General features: G+C 47.5%; 1 protein-coding gene across 1 annotated transcript; it reads left to right on the top strand.

Moving 5' to 3' along the window:
- Nucleotides 1–1,956: 1,956 nt before the first annotated feature.
- Nucleotides 1,957–4,416, top strand: LOC123139659 (wall-associated receptor kinase 1-like). Its single transcript, XM_044559397.1, has 3 exons — nt 1,957–2,890; nt 2,974–3,141; nt 3,221–4,416. Exons 1-3 carry the CDS (start codon nt 1,957–1,959, stop codon nt 4,414–4,416), a joined length of 2,298 nt encoding a protein of 765 aa, XP_044415332.1.
- The last annotated feature ends 12,053 nt before the right edge of the window (nt 4,417–16,469 follow it).

Consider the following 16,469-nt stretch of genomic DNA (forward strand, 5'->3'; position numbering starts at 1 on the left):
TCTTGAGAGAGCGTGGGTGTGATGAGCTGTTGTCTGTTGATAAGGGAAAACATAAGCAGTTTCAGAAAACATCAAGCGAGACTTGAACAGGATCCATCAACAAACATTGCCCCCACACTTCTTTCTTTTAACAGACCCCCACACTACTTAGGTTGTGCTAAAAGAAACTGCAAGGTTGCACTTGTTAAACTCCATCTTAATTAAACACGTAATAGGATGGTAACACACAACAAAACAGAACAAGAAAATCCAGCACCAGTTCAACGGTTTCAAGCCCAGGTCATTTCATACCTGTGACCGTCGTCGAGCCTGTGTGCGCCCTCAACGGGATCAGAGATTCAGTGGGACAGAAATATTTCTTCTCGCTGACAGGCAAAGAGTTCATGTTCATTATTCCTATCCAGGTCGGTGAGAAGAGAAACATGAGTTTTATGCATGCAAAAAATGTCCATACCAAAAGGTTAAGTGAGTGTACAAGTTAGTTGGATCTGCACTCTCTGTTTAAGCAGCTTAGAATTGTGAATACTGAAGGAGGAAAGATTCTGACAACAAAAGGTTGCCACAGAAAATATTATCACAAAAAGAAAACAAAATGGTGACGCAAGTTTTGTAAGTGAGCGCAGGTTCATCTTTATTTGTTACACATTACGTCAGGCGAGGAAAGAAGCCAGGACGCTGGCGGGGAGGAAGGCAAGTTCTCCATGCCCATGCGGGGTTTCAAGCTCCCGCCCCTTCCTCCAAACACTCCCTGATAGTTCAGTTCACGTCACAGGGCGAGCATGGCATGTCCTGAACTTTCATTAGCCCTGTGAAAGGTGTTGGGGAATCCAAGGATCCAAGGATGCTTAAGTAATATAGTTCAATAACTGTAATGCAGCATGCAGCATCGGCTATGTTTTATGATGCTGCTTCAGTTCATTAATTGTAATGCAGCAACAGCTGTATAGTAATGGAAGAAATAGTGGGCATTTTGCTTGATCTTGTTCAGGTGAGATACTTGATGATCTTTGATAAGGGAAAACACGACGATTGGTCATGGCAATAAACAATTTCAGAGAAACAGAAAAAGAGACTTGAACAAGGTTGACTGTATTTCCATCGACAAACAATTGGTCATGGCATAACCCCCACGCTGCTCAGGTTGTGCTCAAAGCGAGTGAAACTGCAAGTTTTTCATCCTAATTAAACTAAGAAGAGGACGGTAATACACAGCAAGATACAACAGCAAACAGAACAAGGAAATCCAGCACCACTTCACCGGTTTCAAAGCCTATAGCATTCCGTACCTGCGACGCAACTACTGTCGAGCCTGTATGCACTCTCAACAGGGGCAGAGATTCAGAGAGACCAAATATTTCTGCTCGTTGACAGGCAGGAGCCCAAGTTCACTATTCCTGTCCAGGTCAGTAAGAAGAAATATGAGTTTATGTGTGCAATAAAATATACCTACCAAAATGTTAGACGGCAATGCTAGTTTCTGTCTCACGTGCTGGATTGGATTAGGTGGCTGTAGTAATCCCGGTCAGCTAAATTGCACAGATAATGAAGGAGCCAATGATTGCCGGCAGTGCAATTAACCAATTTAAGCTCCACTAGCATTAACAGACCAAAGATTTCTTTTCGGGTAGGTATACATGCCAAAATTTCAGAATAATCATCAGAAACTCTTTGTACTGACATGTGGCGACATATGTGGCTCTGCCAAGGGCTGCCTGGTTAAACAGGTTCTGCCATTGACTAAACGCCAAAGCTCCGGTAGGTGTTGTTGCTGTCAGCACTCCGATAAAGCATAATGCGAGCATCATTAACTAGTGCTGGCCTGCTGGGTAATTGACCTGGTCCTAGCTACTGAACAGATTCTTCAGCATCCATGCGCATATATGGACTTCCATGATTCTTCAGCAACTGACACTTCGCACTTCCTCAGCAGCCCTTGAGCAGACCAGAAGAGCAAGGATGGCGATCGCACTAGCCATGCCACTCGTGCTGCTGCTACTACTGCCAGTGACTCAAGCCTCGGCTCAGGAGCAGCAGCAGCAGCAGCCGCCATGGCAGGTTGTGCGGCCAGGCTGCCGCGACAAGTGCGGCAACATCACCATCCCTTACCCCTTTGGCATCGGCGCCGGTTGCTTCCGCGACGACGGCCGAGGTGGCTTCCAGCTCGAGTGCAATGACACCCGCTCAACACCGCGGCTCACCGTGACCGGCTATGGCATCCGGATCACCGGCCTGTCCGTCGCCACCAGCGAGGCCCGGGCCCACCTGAAAGCAACACGTCGATGCTACGACAGCAAGGGGCGTCTCGTCAGCCAGAGCGGCGCCACGTTCGTACCACTCGTTGGCAGCCACTACCTCTTCTCCCAGGCCAGGAACCGGCTCGTCACGCTCGGCTGCTCCAGCCTCGGCTACTTCATCGACGTTCTTGGCTACTATGTCAGTGGCTGCATGGCCGTGTGCCGGCCACAGCAGTTCACCACTCCGGGGTCCTGCACGGGCGTGGCATGCTGCCAGAGCGCGATACCCCCTGCTGTCGACTACTACGAGCCGTTCCTGCTTGACTTCACCAAGGAGCACCGAGACAGAGACATAGCCTTCTATAGCAACAAAACGACCTGCCGGTATGTGTTCCTGGTGGAGACCAAGTGGTTAAGTACAAGATACACCGGTGACAGCGAGTACCTCAACTGGACCAAAGACTTCTCCGTGCCCGTCATCCTCGACTGGGCGGTCCGGAACGTCGGCAGCTGCAGTGCCGCCAGGCGCAACTCAACTGACTATGCGTGCCAGAGCACGCTCAGCGATTGTATCGACTCCGGGGATGGCCATGGGTACCGGTGCAACTGCTCCAAGGGGTACGAAGGCAACCCCTATCTACAAGACGGATGCAAAGGTATACACCCATGCCCTGTTTTACTGTTCTGCTTCCTGCTCCTTCTGCCACTTCATCTTATGAATTGTTTTGCCAAATGGAAGACATCGACGAGTGTAAACGCAAAGAAGAGCAATCATGCTACGGCATCTGCACAAATACTTTGGGAAGCCACACTTGCCAATGTCCTCCGGGGACTAGTGGAGATGCTATGACGGAGAACGGTTGCCTGCCAAAGGACAATTTCACATTGGCCCTAAAAGTAGTAACAGGTAAGCAGATAATCCTGCAAATGGGTTGCGCTTGTAATCTTGTTTTGGAAAACTAACTGTAATGCTATGTCGTATTCAGGAGTGAGCGTTGGAGTGTTCTTGCCATTTTTCATGTCCTTCTGGCTCTACTTGGGGCTCCAGAAAAGGAGACTTATCAGAACAAAGCAGAAATTCTTCGAGCTAAATGGAGGTGTATTCCTGCAGCAGCAGATACGTAACTACAGTGACACCAGCAAAGGGGGTGGAGGGTTCAAGATCTTTACCAAGGAAGAGCTCGAGAAAGCGACCAACAACTTCGCAGCCGGCCGTGTTCTTGGCCACGGAGGGCACGGTATTGTCTACAAGGGTGTCCTTGAGGACAAGACAGTGGTGGCGGTCAAGAAGTCAAAGACGACCGAAGAGGTCCCTACCAAGGAATTCGCGAGGGAGATGTTCATCCTCTCCCAGATCAACCACAAGAATGTCGTCAAGCTGCTTGGATGCTGCCTCGAAGTAGAAGTGCCAATGTTGGTCTACGAGTTCGTCTCAAATGGTACACTGTACCACTACATCCATGGTAGTAGGGGCCTTGACTCTGATACAGGCTTCAACACCTGCCTTCGAATAGCAGTAGAGGCAGCCGAGGCACTGGCATATATGCACTCTTCAGCCTCACCGCCAATTCTCCATGGAGACGTCAAGACGGCAAACATTCTGTTGGATGACAAGCTTACAGCAAAAGTTTCAGATTTCGGAGCATCAAAACTAGCACCAACTGATGAGGCCAAGATGGCAACATTGGTGCAGGGAACTTGCGGTTACCTTGACCCGGAATACCTAATGACATGCCGGCTGACTGATAAGAGTGATGTGTACAGCTTTGGCGTCGTCCTATTGGAGCTTCTGACAAGGAAAAAGGCACTCTACTTCGACGGGCCAGAGGAAGATAGAAGCCTTGTTTTATGCTTCATGATGGCAGTAAAGGTAGGCCAGCACCAAGACCTTCTGGACAGCCAAGTGAGGGACGAGATGACAATTGAAGCGCTCGAAGAGATCACACACCTCGTCATGAGATGCTTGAACATGAGTGGAGAGGAGCGGCCAACGATGAAGGAGGTTGCAGAGAGGTTGGAGATGCTGAGGAGATACCACAACCACCCGTGGGCTCAAGCAGATGCCAATCCGGAGGAGGAACAAAGTTTGCTTGCTATGGAACCACATAATGTGAATTACAAGTTCACACAAGATTGTGTCCTTGATTTTGAAGCAAGCAGTACATACAGCTATAGCTTGTAGATCAAAATATTTGTTCCATCTTTTGTTGCATATCCATTTAGATATATATGTGCTTTTTTAGATGTAAGAAAACAAATGCACATATGATAGTTGCAGAAAAGTGAAATCTAAACCTCACACGGGTTGTACAATTCACTGAAATTGTATAAATGATCTAAATCAATAATATGCAGATATACCCATTAGCTGGTTAATGTTTTTCATTTTTTATTACAAGATGTTAAAAGCAATAGGATGTAAAGAGATCGGACAACAATTTATTAGGATGGAAAATTACAAAACGATTGTTGACTAGGCACCTACTACAAAAGAAACTGCTTAACTTGATTTGCAGGCAACATCCAAAGTAACCTACAGGATGGTTTATGTGCCAAAACTCAGATTGTCACTGTTTAAAAAAAGTTGTACCTTTTCATTTGGAGGGATAGTCTGACATGAACTTCCGTGATCTCAGAGCTTCCTTATAAAGGAATAAGCTTCCCAATGTATGCCATAGGGATAAGCCTCCCAATGTATGCCATAGCATGCAGCGTCCCATGATAAACCGTTTGCCAATGCATCCTTCATCCGCAAATCCCACTGCGAACAGTCATTCTTCAGTACAATGGAGAGCAAATTGTGTTAGACATGCGCTAGACTGGCCTTTGTTGGCTATCCTCAAAGCAAAGAAGTTCAGAATATAGCTTATTCAGAGAAATAGATTTTGCTTCCCGGCTGAGTAATTGCAAACTTGGTTTATGCTGATGGTTCAAAATGTACTTGATTGATACATGCAGAGATGATTAGTCGCACATAATCAGCAATTTACAGCACCGTGACATGAGAGCTAGTACCCTGTTCTGTAAAAATAACAGCTAGTGCCCTGGAGATTGTGAACTTACAATATCGTCAAGAGCTTGAGAAAGAGACATGTCTTCATATGTAGAGATGATGTGCTCGGATAAAGCTGTATTGTAGTAGTCATGACTGAAAGATTGCCTGGTTACAAGTAAATTAAAGCTCTGAGCCGTAAGTTACGACATAAATGTCAATCAACTGATCTGAAAACTTATGTTGATCCATAATATGAGCTTCTGTTGTAGCCTAGTGCTTGTGTACAGTCTTTTAGCTTTTCTTGTTCGTTTGCCTTTTGGTTTGGCTGCTTGGTCAGGTGTATTCTTTGTGCCTTCATTGTGTTTCTTCTCAAGGCAGTTCAAGGCGCTCAATCAACGCCTCGCGTTGTGTCGCATCAGAGCCCAAGAGGTGCCCTTAAGTAACCTGTTGTTACTACAACATCATACTACATACGTGTGGCAAGATATCATACTGCAAACTTTTCTGCGTGTTTTCAGACTCTGCTTTTGGAATGTTTGATTGATACAGGAGAAATACCGGGGAATGGACGATGCGAGCCTCTTAGCGGTGTTCCCGCCCTCCGATCTCGAGGACAATTTGGTATTATAAGCGTTACGAGCTCGGTCTTCAGTGGCGCTTCGATCATGTATACTGCCACTATGTTCACTTGCAGGACTACCAGCGGCTCATCCTTCCAGATAATGTATGTAGGTGACAAACACTTGGTTCCATAAGCAAATATTTCAGTGCTTCGTTGTGTGGTACTATAAGCTGAATGATGGTGAGGCGAGGCTAACAATATATTTCTTCCCCCACCTCACCTATATGGTACTCAGATCGATCCCCATGTTGATTCAGAGTTTAGAATGTCGCCTCTAAACTGGTTAAAGGAGTGCGTTGGCGGATTCTTTCTTAAACCTAGCACACAAATTAAATCTAAAACAACTTATGCTTAAAAATGTAGGGAATACGACAAAAGTTTGCTGAGCATTCAGCATCGTATGCTGCAGTGGACCTCTTATAATACAAGTGAGGCAGAATTGGTTAGCATTGGTTTCTGGAATGCTGCTAATGGCACGTATATGTAACCAGCAATGAGTGTGCTACTGATAATGTTTTCGTTGTGCAGGGTGAGTATGAAGACTGTGAATATTACTACAGAACTTGTAGCACACTTGAGGGTGACCAAGAATTCGTCCAGTTCTGGGAAGAGCTGTCAAGCAAAACCGAGGTGTGCACGATGTGATGGATTGTAAACTTCTGCTCGTTATATCTCATTATCTTCTGAATTGCCTTTCTGTCACATGCAGTTGATTGAATTGCACCTGACAGGCAGGTCCCGCGAGGTAAACATTCCCCAAAAGTCTCTTGTCGTTAATAGCTTATTATTGTATGTATTTGATGATGTAGTCTTGCGCACCGCATCCTAAAGCCCTGTTTTAATCTTTAGGAGCCAGACAGTTGGAAACTGTTGTTTTATCATGCACTGAAGATCGCAGAAGAACATCCCCATGTTCATAAGACTTTAATCCTCCCAGGCTTCACTGTAATGCCCTTCCAACACTTGTTAATTTAGTTGGCACTGCAAATTATGATAGAGTTTGGTATTTTTTATATTTTGTATCAGGAATTTAAGCGTAGCGTGTGGATTGATTATACTTGGGGTAAATGTGCGATGGCGGAAAGCGTCGTACCTCTATCGGAGGGGACGCCGTACGTGTTTATAGGCAGGGGCACACCTCCCTGATAGCGCATACAGTTTAGATTACATCTTGAAGAAGAAGCTAAGTAGAGATAAGATTACAAAGAGGAGATAAACTCTAGCTAACCACCTAGCCGAACTACCAAGATATTGATCAGAGAAGATAATGCGCAGCCCCTTGTCACGTACACAGGAATGTTGTTTGACACCCTCCCTTAATCACAACTTCATCAAGTTGAGATTATACTTGAAGTTCTCAAAACTTCGTATGGGCAAGGCTTTAGTAAACCCATCTGCAACCTGGTCTTGAGAATGTATAAATCGAATGTCTAGAAGTTTACTAGCAACTCTTTCTCTGACAAAATGAAAATCTATCTCAATGTGTTTCGTTCTTGCATGAAAGACTGGATTTGCTGAAAGATAAGTTGCACCCAAATTGTCACACCACAGACATGGAGCTTGAGTGATTTTTACACCAAGTTCCTTGAGAATGGATTGTACCCATATAATTTCTGCAGTAGCATTAGCTAGTGCCTTATACTCTGCTTCTGTGCTGGACCTTGAAACAGTAGCTTGTTTTCTGGCACACCAAGAGATCAGATTTGATCCAAGAAATACTGCAAAACCACCAGTGGAGCGTCTATCATCCAAACATCCTGCCCAATCTGAGTCAGAGAATGCACTAACAAGAGTGGAAGATGACTTGCTAAAATTGAGGCCAATGCCCATAGTATCTTTCACATATCTTACTATCCGTTTTGCAGCAGTCAAATGAACTGTGGTTGGTGCATGAAGGAATTGACACACCTTGTTAACAGCAAAAGAAATATCAGGTCGAGTGAGAGTTAAATATTGAAGTGCACCCACCAGACTTCTGTATCTTGTGCTATCTTCTGAGCTCAAGGGTGTTCCTTCTGTGAGAGACAATTTTTCTGTACTAGACAAAGGAGTGGTGGTAGGTTTACAGCCTTGCAACCCAGCTTTTCTTACCAAATCATTTGCATATTTTTCTTGGGAGAGATGAAGTCCATCCTTGTGCTTCTTCACTTCAATCCCTAGGAAATAGTGCAGATCCCCAAGATCCTTCAGAGCAAACTCAGCACCTAAGTCCTTCAACAGTCCTGTTATTGCCTCATCAGATGAACTTGTGACAATAATATCATCAACATATATAAGAACAAATATTGATGTATTGGCCTTATTGTAAATAAACAATGAAGTGTCAGACTTTGAAGGAACAAATCCAAGCATTTGCATTTTCTTGCTGAGTCGAGAATACCATGCTCTAGGGGCCTGCTTCAGTCCATACAGTGCTTTGTCAAGCTTGCATACATAAGAGGGTGCATGTTTGCTTTCAAACCCAGGAGGTTGTTTCATGTAAACCTCCTCTTCCAGAACACCATGAAGAAACGCGTTCTGTACGTCTAACTGTCGAAGACTCCATCCCCTGGAAACAGCAATGGATAGGACAAGACGAATAGTTGCAGCTTTTACCACCGGACTAAATGTATCCTCATAGTCTATGCCATATCTTTGTTTAAAACCCTTAGCAACTAGCCTTGCCTTGTAACGATCAACTGTTCCATCAGACTTGCGTTTGATTCTAAAAAACCCATTTGCAATCAATGAGATTTTTACCTTGCCTTGGAGGGACTAAATGCCAAGTTTTATTTTTCTGTAGTGCCACATATTCCTCATGCATTGCCTTTCTCCACTTCTCATCGCCAAGGGCCTCTTCAAGCGTATTGGGCTCACCTGGTTCCCCTGTGGAGCAGATTAAGCCATATTTTGTTATGCGTTTATAATTAACAGGCTTAGTTACCCCTGATTGCAGCCGTGTGCGACGTTGTGGTGCACCAGTGTTGTTTTGCACCACAGAAGATCCGGCAGATGAATCCACCTGCGCCAGATCCGAGGCGGATCCGCCTACACCAGCAGTTTCGGCTGGTTCTGCTCCTGGATGATCTTCTGTGGCTCGCGATTGTGGCATTGAAGAGAAAACCGGCGCAGAAGATCCCGCCTGACCAGCGACCACGGTCTGATCGAGGCAGGCATCTGATCCCGCGCCAGCGCCTGCTGCAGCCGGGCCCGCACCAGCCGACCGCCCTGGCTCGCGCCGCTTGTACACAGCCGGTTGGGTGCCGAACCGCGAGCCGATCGGACCCATGGGAGGTTGGCACATGGCAGCCGCTGATTGGTGCGGGCTGGTGAAGCCGCCACCACCAGCCACAGCCGGCCGCGTGGCCAACGCGGAGTCGCTCGCGGCTGGATCCGAGGCAAGTCCACCCGCCGCTGCTGATGCGCCGGTTCCCGAGGCGGATGCGCCTGCTGCAGCTGACGCGCCGGATCCCGAGGCGGATTCACCTGCTGCACCTGGCGCGCCGGATCCCGAGGCGGATCTGCTCCCTCTGCCGTGACACACGCGATATGGATGGTGCGTTGCACTGTTTTCTTCATTTTCTTCACCATTTTCGCCGTTATGATCTCCTGGAACATCACAAGCCTCATGCAAATGGTTAGGAGGATTAGTCAGCAAATGATCATCACAGTTTTCGTGGCCCCCTTGATGATAGCCGGAGAGATGAGGTGGAAGGAGTAATATTTCTTGACGGAGTAAGGCGCCGGCGTTGGGGTGAAGATCAGCAAAGGGGAATTTTGTCTCATCAAAAACAACATCTCTAGAGATGTAGACTCGACCAGACGAGATGTCTAAGCATTTGACACCTTTGTGCTGAGCACTGTACCCAAGGAACGCACACTGTTTGGAGCGAAACATAAGTTTGCGGTTGTTGTAGGGGCGGAGATTTGGCCAACATGCGCATCCAAACACACGAAGTGATTTATAGTCTGGTTTTACACGAAGGAGTCGTTCTATAGGAGTTTCGTTGTTGATAACCCTACTGGGGAGCATGTTTATGATGTGTACAGCCGTGAGGAATGCTTCATCCCAAAATTTTAAGGGCATAGAAGCTCCGGCCAGAAGAGCAAGGCCAACTTCAACAATGTGCCTATGCTTGCGTTCTGCAGACCCATTCTGTTGATGAGCGTGGGGGCATGACACATGATGAGAAATTCCTAGTGTTTGGAAAAAGGAGTTGAGTTTTTCGTACTCTCCACCCCAGTCAGATTGGACAGCAAGAATTTTCCTATCAAATTGCCGTTCAACAAGAGCTTGGAAGTTTTTAAAGACTTGAAAAACTTCAGACCTTTTTTTAAGAAGGTAGAGCCAAGAGAACTTGCTATAGTCATCAATGAAACTGACATAGTATGTGTGTCTACCAACAGAACTTGGGGCAGGGCCCCATACATCAGAGAAAATTAATTGCAATGGTTGAGTAGAGACACTAGTAGAAACAGGGTATGGAAGTTGATGACTTTTTGCTCTCTGACAAGAATCACAAATGGTTTCAATATTTCGGTCCCCAACAAACGGGAGTTTATTCTTTTTGAGTAAACGATCAACTAGGGAAAATGAAGCATGCCCTAAACGGTCGTGCCATCGTGTGGCCGAAAGCTTGATAGCACCACAAGCTTGTTTATTGTGTTGTTGAAGCTCTGGAATCAACGGGTAAAGACCTCGAACACATCTACCTCGATAGAGAGTTCTCCTCGTGACCTGATCCTTGATCAAGAAGAAAAAAGGGTGAAATTCAATGTAAACATGATTATCAAGTGTGATACGATGAACGGATAGAAGGTTCTTGTCAGTGCTAGGGACATGCAAAATTTTCCGAAGATGAAATTTTCGATGTGGGGTACGAAAAACTGAATGACCAATGTGACGTATCCTCATACCTGCACCACTTGCAGTGTGTATCTGGTCCTTGCCATGATACCTTTCCTTGAGTGTCACCTTTTCCAGTTCGCCGGTGAGATGATTTGTTGCGCCGCTGTCCAGATACCAGTTGGTATCGACGCCATATGAGCCTTCAGCAGCAGCGGCAACCTTTTCTTCATCTTCAGAGGAGGCCTCATCTTCATCGAACCGATACCAGCAATCTTTTGCCGTGTGGCCCGGTTTGCCGCAGATTTGGCAGCGCACCGCGTCCGGGCGTGATCTGGAGGAACCACCGCGACGACCCCTGGTGTTGGTGTAGTTGGGCCGTCCGCGGGAGTTGGACCCGCCGTTGCTGCCGCCGCTTCCCTGCTTGCCCTTGGAGCGAGGGGGGCCACGGTGACGAGCGTAGCCACCGCGCCCGCGTGTCGCGGCGTTAGCCGATGACTTGAAGCCGCCCGATCCCTGGTACTACGCCACCCTTTGATCAAAATTGCTAAGCATTGAAAAGAGCTCATCGAGGGATACCGGGGTGATGCGGGCGTCGAGGGCAGAAACGAGTGGCTGGTAGTCCATGTCGAGGCCGTGCAGGATGTATGAGATGAGTTCATCATCCTGGAGAGGTTTTCCGGCGGCGGCCAGCTCGTCGGCGAAGCCGCGCATCTCGGCGAAGTAGGTGGCGACGGTCTTGTTGCCCTTCTGCGCGTTCACCAGAGAGGTTCTGATGTTGTTTACGCGACTCAGCGACTGCGAGGAGAACATCCCCGACAGTGCCGTCCAGAGCTCGCGCGCCGTGGTGATCGCGGTCACCTGCACGAGCACCTCCTTGGTGAGGTTGTTCAGCAGGTACCCGAGCACCTGCTGGTCCTCTCGCACCCAGATGGAGTGGAGGGGATTCGGCTCTGTGGATTCCTTCCCTTCTTTGTCCTTGGTGTGGAGGATCCTGGCCGGCTCCGGCGTCGTGCCATCGACGTAGCCGAAGACTCCTGCGCCCCTCAGCTGCGGCACGATCTGTGCGCGCCAGAGGACGTAGTTGGTGCGGGAGAGCCTCTCCGTGACTTGGCCATTGGGGCCAGCCTGGGAGGCACCGGCGGAGGAGGAAGACGACATAGTTGCACTGGATGGAGTTCTAGGGTTTAGACGTGGAAGAGAATTGCTCTGATTACCATGTGCGATGGCGGAAAGCGTCGTACCTCTATCGGAGGGGACGCCGTACGTGTTTATAGGCAGGGGCGCACCTCCCTGATAGCGCATACAGTTTAGATTACATCTTGAAGAAGAAGCTAAGTAGAGATAAGATTACAAAGAGGAGATAAACTCTAGCTAACCACCTAGCCGAACTACCAAGATATTGATCAGAGAAGATAATGCGCAGCCCCTTGTCACGTACACAGGAAACTATATTGGTTTTCTTTTTGACATGAAGCAGCTCGTTACTGAGCAAAAGGTTTGATTCTTGCCTGAACACGCTAAACTAGCGAGGGGAGTTGTGTTTCCTCCCCTCTGTCTGTTCCAGTTTTACATGCTTAATGACAGAGACATTGATATTTTTTCAACATCACTTAGTTGGATCCTTTTCAAGGATGCCCTAAGGCAGGTCTTCAACAGAGGCAATACCAAGTTCATTTTTTCATGCAGAGATGAGTTTGAACCGAATGTACGTTGGAAGGAAGAGCATGTAGGTTTCCTTTCTTCTCATATTAGTTAGCACTTCATATCTCTAGCTTTTTAATACTACTATTCGCCCAACATTTTTATAATATGGGGCTAATTCTTTCATATGTTGGTTGTCCAGTATAAGCCCCACTTGGATCACATTATTGAAAAGGTAACCTTCATTTTCTGAGATCGAAGCCTAATTGGAATGTTTCTTCGCACTAAAGCAATATGTGTTTGCTTGTAGGCTCAGGAAGGCCATGATGTTAAGGAGTTGATCAAGGACACCGTTAAGAAAATTGTCAGTGGCTTCTTTTTTCTTGCCAAGATGTTTGATGTGCCTCAATTCTCTCTGGCTTTTAAAGCATGTTAGTCGAAATTCACTTTAATTTGATGATGATGTGGAAGCTAAATTAACTATACAACTATACTTTTTTGAATGGGCTGGCGCCTTCTGCAGGGCATCCACCGCGAGGGTGATGCGGTGGCTGGCTGAAATCGATTGACCGACCTGCTACAACCAGCTCCATCCATCTGTAAATAGATCTCCACAGACGATGACTCAATTTTTGCCTTGTTGATCTTTCGCAAACTAGCGATGGGCAGAAAGAGTGGTGGTGCCGGAGTTGAGTCAGTAGAACTAATGATAGGCCGAGAGGCCTACGTGAAGCTGTATTTCTGCTTCTAGTTACAGATCGAATGGTTTTGGTATCTGGCCAAAGGGATGAAATGGGATGTAGATATCTGCCTTTGTTTTTGTGATATACTCCCTCCGTTCCTAAATGTAAGTCTTTGTAGAGATTCCACGATAAACCGCATACGGATGTATATAGATGCATTTTAAGTTTAGATTCATTCATTTTTCTCCATATGTAGTCCGCCTAGTGGAATCTCTACAAAGACTTATATTTAAGAATGGAGGGAGTATATGCTTGCAATCTTCTCAAGGAGAAGCGATGCATTATCAGTACAGCAGTGCAAGATTGGGAACGTTGGTGCACCACTTAGCTTAATTCAACTTCCGTTTTCCGAAAGATGTAGACGAAATTTTGCGACAAATTATATATGTTCCTTGATATATATATAGCACTATCAAGTCCCAACTTTCTCAACAGTACATTATTGGTACTAGTTCAGTGTACTCTGCTTTTTATACCCCTGATGATGCAAGAGAGAAACAGAGTCACCAATCAAACATGACAACTTCAAATGAAACTCCATGGGCACTAGCACCCACGGTTTATTGATATAGAAGAAGCATCCCTCATGAGAATTCCAGAAATTCGTCCCCGACGTGGATCGAACTCTGGTCGTTGGGTTTACAATCATGCGCCCCCAACCACTGGGCTATGCCCACGTCCTCAAACAAACATGACAACTTCACACAAATTTATTCTTAGTGCTGGCTACTCGGTCGTTGGTCCCAAGCTCGGCTGCACTTCATGGTCTAGTGACCGGACGGCGAGACAGGAAGCAGGCGGTCGTGCGCCAGCAGGCTGTTGATCATGAAGGCCTTGTCTTCTTCCACGGCTGAAGGCCTTCCAGTCCCGTCGTATCCTCCTGGTATGGCCCCAACCCAAACTAACAAGAGTCAGAACAAGGGACAGGTTACATGTCATGACATGACATGAGAATGAAATGGTTTATCAATGGCAAGCAAACGGAGAAGTAGAATATCGATAACACCATGTTGTGTGCAGAGCCAGAGAGTACATACTAAAATCATGAGAGATTGGTTACAGCTATAGATAGATTACCAACGGTGGAGGAGTGGGCATGGGTAGTAATGGAAGTCGGTGGCCGCAGTCCGGCGGCAGATCCTCCTCCTCCCCTGGTGCCGCCGATGTAGGGCTGGGCATGGCCGCCGACCACGAGCTGGCTGCAGACGAGCGCCAGAAGGACCAGAGCTGGGAATGCCTTGGACGCCATCTCTCTTGGTTTCTTTACTTTGCTCGGCTGCTCTGCTCTTCTATGTGTCTGTGGTGTTGTGTTCTGTGCAGACACAGCTCGGGGTGTATATATAGCAAAGTGCTAGCTAGTTTGGCGAGGGCGTTTGATTACCAATCAGGCCTTGTTCGGTTGCGTGCGAATCCGAATGGATTGAAGGGGTTTGAGGGGAATTTAAACCTCTTGTAAGTCAAAATACAAACCAATTCTTGCCAATCCCCTTCAATCCTCTTGGGGAGAGGATTAACCGAACAAGCCCTCAAGAGTAGTCTGGAGGGGCCGTGAATGTGTAGCACATGAAAGGAGGAATCAGTATCTTGTAGCTCTGCAGGCAAGGCACACCACCCACCTAGCTAATCTACTGGGGCAGATCTACAAGCTAAAAATGATGTATTGCGTCCTTCAAGGTCAATGATGTCTTGAGGTCTGAACTTATAACCTACATCTCCTTATTCCTCCCACCAAGCAAGTGATACCTCTCCCTCCTCTCCGAATCACCACCATCATGACCCCATGGTTGTCAATGTTTCCTCTCTACGACGTCCTTCATCAATAGCTGCTCCTCCCTCCTCATGGTCACTATTGTGTCACAAAGAGTGTGACCTCTTCCTGCACCTCGGGTCCCATCTCTTCCTCACTTGGTAGTCCAAGAGTTCATTGTGCCCCTGTTGGGGAACGTAGCAGAAATTCAAAAAATTTCCTACGGGTCACCAAGATCTATCTATGGAGAGACTAGCAACGAGGGGAAGGAGAGTGCATCTACATACCCTTGTAGATCGCTAAGCGGAAGCGTTCAAGAGAACGGGGTTGAAGGAGTCGTACTCGTCGTGATCCAAATCACCGGAGATCCTAGTGCCGAACGGACGGCACCTCCGCGTTCAACACACGTACAGCCCGGTGACGTCTCCCATGGCTTGATCCAGCAAGGAGAGAGGGAGAGGTTGAGAAAGAATCCATCCAGCAGCAGCACAACGGCGTGGTGGTGGTGGAGGAGCGTGGCAATCCTGCAGGGCTTCGCCAAGCACCGCGGGAGAGGAGAAGGACTTGGGAGAGGGGGAGGGCTGCGCCAGAACTTGGGTGCGGCTGCCCTCCCACCCCTCCACTATTTATAGGTGGGGAGAGAGGGGGGCCGGCCCCCCTAGATCCCATCTAGGGTTGGGGCGGCGGCAAAGGGGGGGGGGAGGAGTGTCTCCCAAGTCAAGTGGAGGCCCTCCCCTTTAGGGTTTCCCCTCTCCCATTCGCATGGGCCTTGGGGGGGCTGGTGCCCCTGGCCCATTAAGGCTAGGGCGCCCCCTTACAGCCCATGCTGTTGTATTGGACGTGGTGGAACATTTTCTGGACCTCCGGACCCCTCTGGAATCCTCCGGAACCTTCCGGAAGCTTCCCGGTACAATACCGGAAAAAACCGAACTTTTCTTGGAACTCGAACAACAACTTTCCATATATAAATCTTTACCTCCGGACCATTACGGAACTCCTCGTGACATCCGGGATCTCATCTGGGACTCTGAATAACATTCGGTAACCACGTATATCTATTCCCGATAACCCTAGCGTCATCAAACCTTAAGTGTGTAGACCCTACGGGTTCGGGAACCATGCAGACATGACCGAGACGTTCTCCGGTCAATAACCAACAGCGGGATCTGGATACCCATGTTGGATCCCACATGTTCCACGATGATCTCATCGGATGAACCACGATGTCAAGGACTCAATCAATCCCGTATACAATTCCCTTTGTCTAGCGGTATTGTACTTGCCCGAGATTCGATCGTCGGTATCCCGATACCTTGTTCAATCTCGTTACCAGCAAGTCTCTTTACTCGTTCCGTAACACATCATCCCGTGATCAACCCCTTGGTCACATTGTGCACATTATGATATGTCCTACCGAGTGGGCCCAGAGATACCTCTCCGTTACACGGAGTGACAAATCCCAGTCTCGATTCGTGCCAACCCAACAGACACTTTCAGAGATACCCGTAGTGCACCTTTATAGCCACCCAGTTACGTTGTGACGTTTGGTACACCCAAAGCATTCCTACGGTATCCGGGAGTTGCACAATCTCATGGTCTAAGGAAATGATACTTGACATTAGAAAAGCTTTAGCATACGAACTACACGACCTTTGTGCT

The sequence above is a fragment of the Triticum aestivum genome, chromosome 6B, assembly GCF_018294505.1.
Source record: "Triticum aestivum cultivar Chinese Spring chromosome 6B, IWGSC CS RefSeq v2.1, whole genome shotgun sequence".
NCBI lineage: Eukaryota > Viridiplantae > Streptophyta > Magnoliopsida > Poales > Poaceae > Triticum > Triticum aestivum.

What these genes read in the sequence shown, in the direction of transcription:
- LOC123139659 (XM_044559397.1), top strand. Translation starts at nt 1,957, where the DNA reads ATGGCGATCGCACTAGCCATGCCACTCGTGCTGCTGCTACTACTGCCA. An exon ending in TCTACAAGACGGATGCAAAG is followed by an intron (nt 2,891 to 2,973) that starts GTATACACCCAT and finishes GCCAAATGGAAG; the next exon opens with ACATCGACGAGTGTAAACGC. An exon ending in GGCCCTAAAAGTAGTAACAG is followed by an intron (nt 3,142 to 3,220) that starts GTAAGCAGATAA and finishes TGTCGTATTCAG; the next exon opens with GAGTGAGCGTTGGAGTGTTC.